This window comes from Vicia villosa, unplaced genomic scaffold (genome assembly GCF_029867415.1).
Source record: "Vicia villosa cultivar HV-30 ecotype Madison, WI unplaced genomic scaffold, Vvil1.0 ctg.001880F_1_1, whole genome shotgun sequence".
Lineage (NCBI taxonomy): Eukaryota > Viridiplantae > Streptophyta > Magnoliopsida > Fabales > Fabaceae > Vicia > Vicia villosa.
The window spans coordinates 217,677-220,259 of NW_026705760.1; the positions used below are offsets into that span (position 1 = coordinate 217,677).

At 42.0% G+C, this 2,583-nt stretch overlaps 1 protein-coding gene across 1 annotated transcript; it reads right to left on the minus strand.

Moving 5' to 3' along the window:
- Window positions 1–510: 510 nt before the first annotated feature.
- Window positions 511–1,208, minus strand: LOC131636969 (uncharacterized). Its single transcript, XM_058907540.1, has 2 exons — window positions 705–1,208; window positions 511–579 (listed from the first exon to the last, which is right to left on the minus strand). The coding sequence occupies exons 1-2, from the start codon at window positions 1,206–1,208 to the stop codon at window positions 511–513; spliced, it is 573 nt and encodes a 190-aa protein (XP_058763523.1).
- Window positions 1,209–2,583: the final 1,375 nt, after the last annotated feature.

The window sequence follows — 2,583 nt, forward strand, 5'->3', positions numbered from 1 at the left end:
GGCACCTGAAAATTTCACAAAAACTAAAAATGCGAGTTAGTGAAAATGGCCACCGTAGGTAGATGGAGAACGACGAATGGGACACCTTTTGTGAAGTGGGTGTGGGGAAAAAACGAAATTAGAGAGAGATGGATGAAGGTTTGTGTTGGAGGTTTAATGGAGGTGAGGAGTTTTTGTGGGAGAAGAAAGAGGAAGAAAGAGAAAAGTGAGGGAAGAGAAAGGGAAAAAATAGGGTTTAGGTGTGGGGCGCGCGGGAACCACAAGCAAGAATTTTTTTTTTCAAAATCTGGCTCGCTGACACGGTCGTGTCAGCCAACACGGTCAGACCGTGTCCGAGTCTGGAAAACCACTTTTGTTCCTAATAAAATATACGCAGCGTGACACGGCCGTGCCAGCCAACACGGTCAGACCGTGTCCGAGTCTGGAAAAGGAATTTTGGCCCTCAAATTTTTTTATCAGTGTGACACGGCCGTGTCAGCCAACACGGTCAGACCGTGTTAGGCACTGTTCTCAGAAAATATTGTCCTTCTTGGATTTTCTGCTCTTTTCACTCCTTGATAGCCGTGTTTCAAAAACAACCTACAAAACAAAAACAATAAACAAAGAAAACTGTTAAGAACAAAAATAGTGGGTTGCCTCCCACTAAGCGTTGCGTTTAACGTCGCATGGCTCGACAGACGTCCACCTCATTAGGTGAGATGCACATGATCAATTGATCCAGCTTCATGCCTAGCATAATAGGGCTTCAACCTCTGTCCATTGACTTTGAATATGTCCCCATTGGCTTGGTTTTTAATTTCAATCACACCATGTGGGAATACCTTGTGCACTACAAACGGCCCTGACCATCTTGACTTCAATTTTCCAGGAAATAACTTCAGCCTCGAATTAAACAACAACACTAGTTGTCCTTCCCAAAAGTCCTTCTTGATAATTCTTTGATCATGCCACTTCCTGGTTTGTTCTTTGTACATCTTTGCATTTTCATAAGCTTGATCTCTAAATTCCTCTAACTCATGTAGTTGAAGAATACGAGACTCACCGGCTTTTACAATATCGTAGTTAAGGAATTTAGAAGCCCAAAATGCCTTGTGCTCAAGCTCGAGTGGCAAATGGCAAGCTTTACCATAAACCAACTGATAGGGTGACATGCCTATGGGCGTTTTGAATGCAGTCCTGTATGCCCATAATGCATCTTCTAGCGTCATAGCCCAATCTTTTCTTGAGGCGCTCACCGTCTTTTCGAGAATCTGCTTGATTTGCCTGTTCGATACCTATACCTGACCACTAGTCTGAGGGTGGTAAGCTGTTGCAATCTCGTGCTTCACATTATACTTCTTCAGCAGATTCTCCATCAACTTATTCAAAAAAGGAGTACCTTCATCGCTTATGAGTGTTCTGGGTACACCGAATCTGGAGAAAATGTTGTTCTTGAGGAAATTCACTACCACCTTAGCATCATTTATAGGAAGAGCAACTGCTTCAACCCACTTAGAGACGTAGTCCACCGCTACAAGGATGTACTTCTTCCCAAAGGATGGTGGAAAAGGTCCCATAAAATCAATACCCCACACATCAAACAATTCCACTTCAAGTATACCCTTCTGAGGCATCTGATTTCTTTTTGAAATATTCCCCGTTCTCTGACACCTGTCGCATTCTTTCACAATGCTTTGAGCGTCTTTGAATAATGTGGGCCAATATAAACCAGATTGTAAGACCTTTGCAGCCGTTCTATCACCACTGAAATGTCCTCCATATTCTGAGTCATGACATGCTTTTAGCACATCCCGTTGTTCCTCCTCGGGTACACATCTTCTAATCAAGCCATCGAGTCCCTTCTTGTATAAGAAAGGATCATCCCACAAGTAGAACCTGCAATCATGTAAAAACTTTTTTCTGCGGTTATAGTCAAAATCATCAGGGATAATACCACCTACTAGATAGTTCGCATAGTCAGCGAACCAAGGCACACCAATAACAGCGAGGATATGTTCATCTGCGAACTCGTCCTTTATTGGGCGCGTATCTTCTGTCTCTTCAATAGGTGACATTCGAGACAAGTGATCGGCCACAGTGTTTTCAGACCCTTTCTTGTCACGAATTTCCACATCAAACTCTTGAAGTAGTAAAATCCACCTTAGCAGTCTTGGTTTAGAGTCCTGTTTAGCAAAAAGATACTTTAAGGCAGCATGGTCAGTATAAACAACGACTCTAGAACCCAACAGATATTGCCTGAATTTATCAAAGGCATAAACAACCGCTAACAACTCCTTTTCAGTAGTTGCATAGTTCATCTGTGCAGGGTTTAACACATGACTAGCGTAGTAAATAACATGTAACAATTTTTCTCTACGCTGTCCTAGAACCGCCCCTACTGCAATATCACTTGCATCACACATGATCTCAAAAGGTAGAGACCAATCTGGGGCTACAACAATTGGTGCTGACACTAGTTTTTGTTTTATTGTGTTAAATGCTACGGCACATTCTTTATCGAAAATAAAAGCTTTTTCCTTAACTAAAAGTGTAGTTAAAGGTTTTGCTATTTTTGAGAAGTCTCTTATGAACCTACGGTAAAAA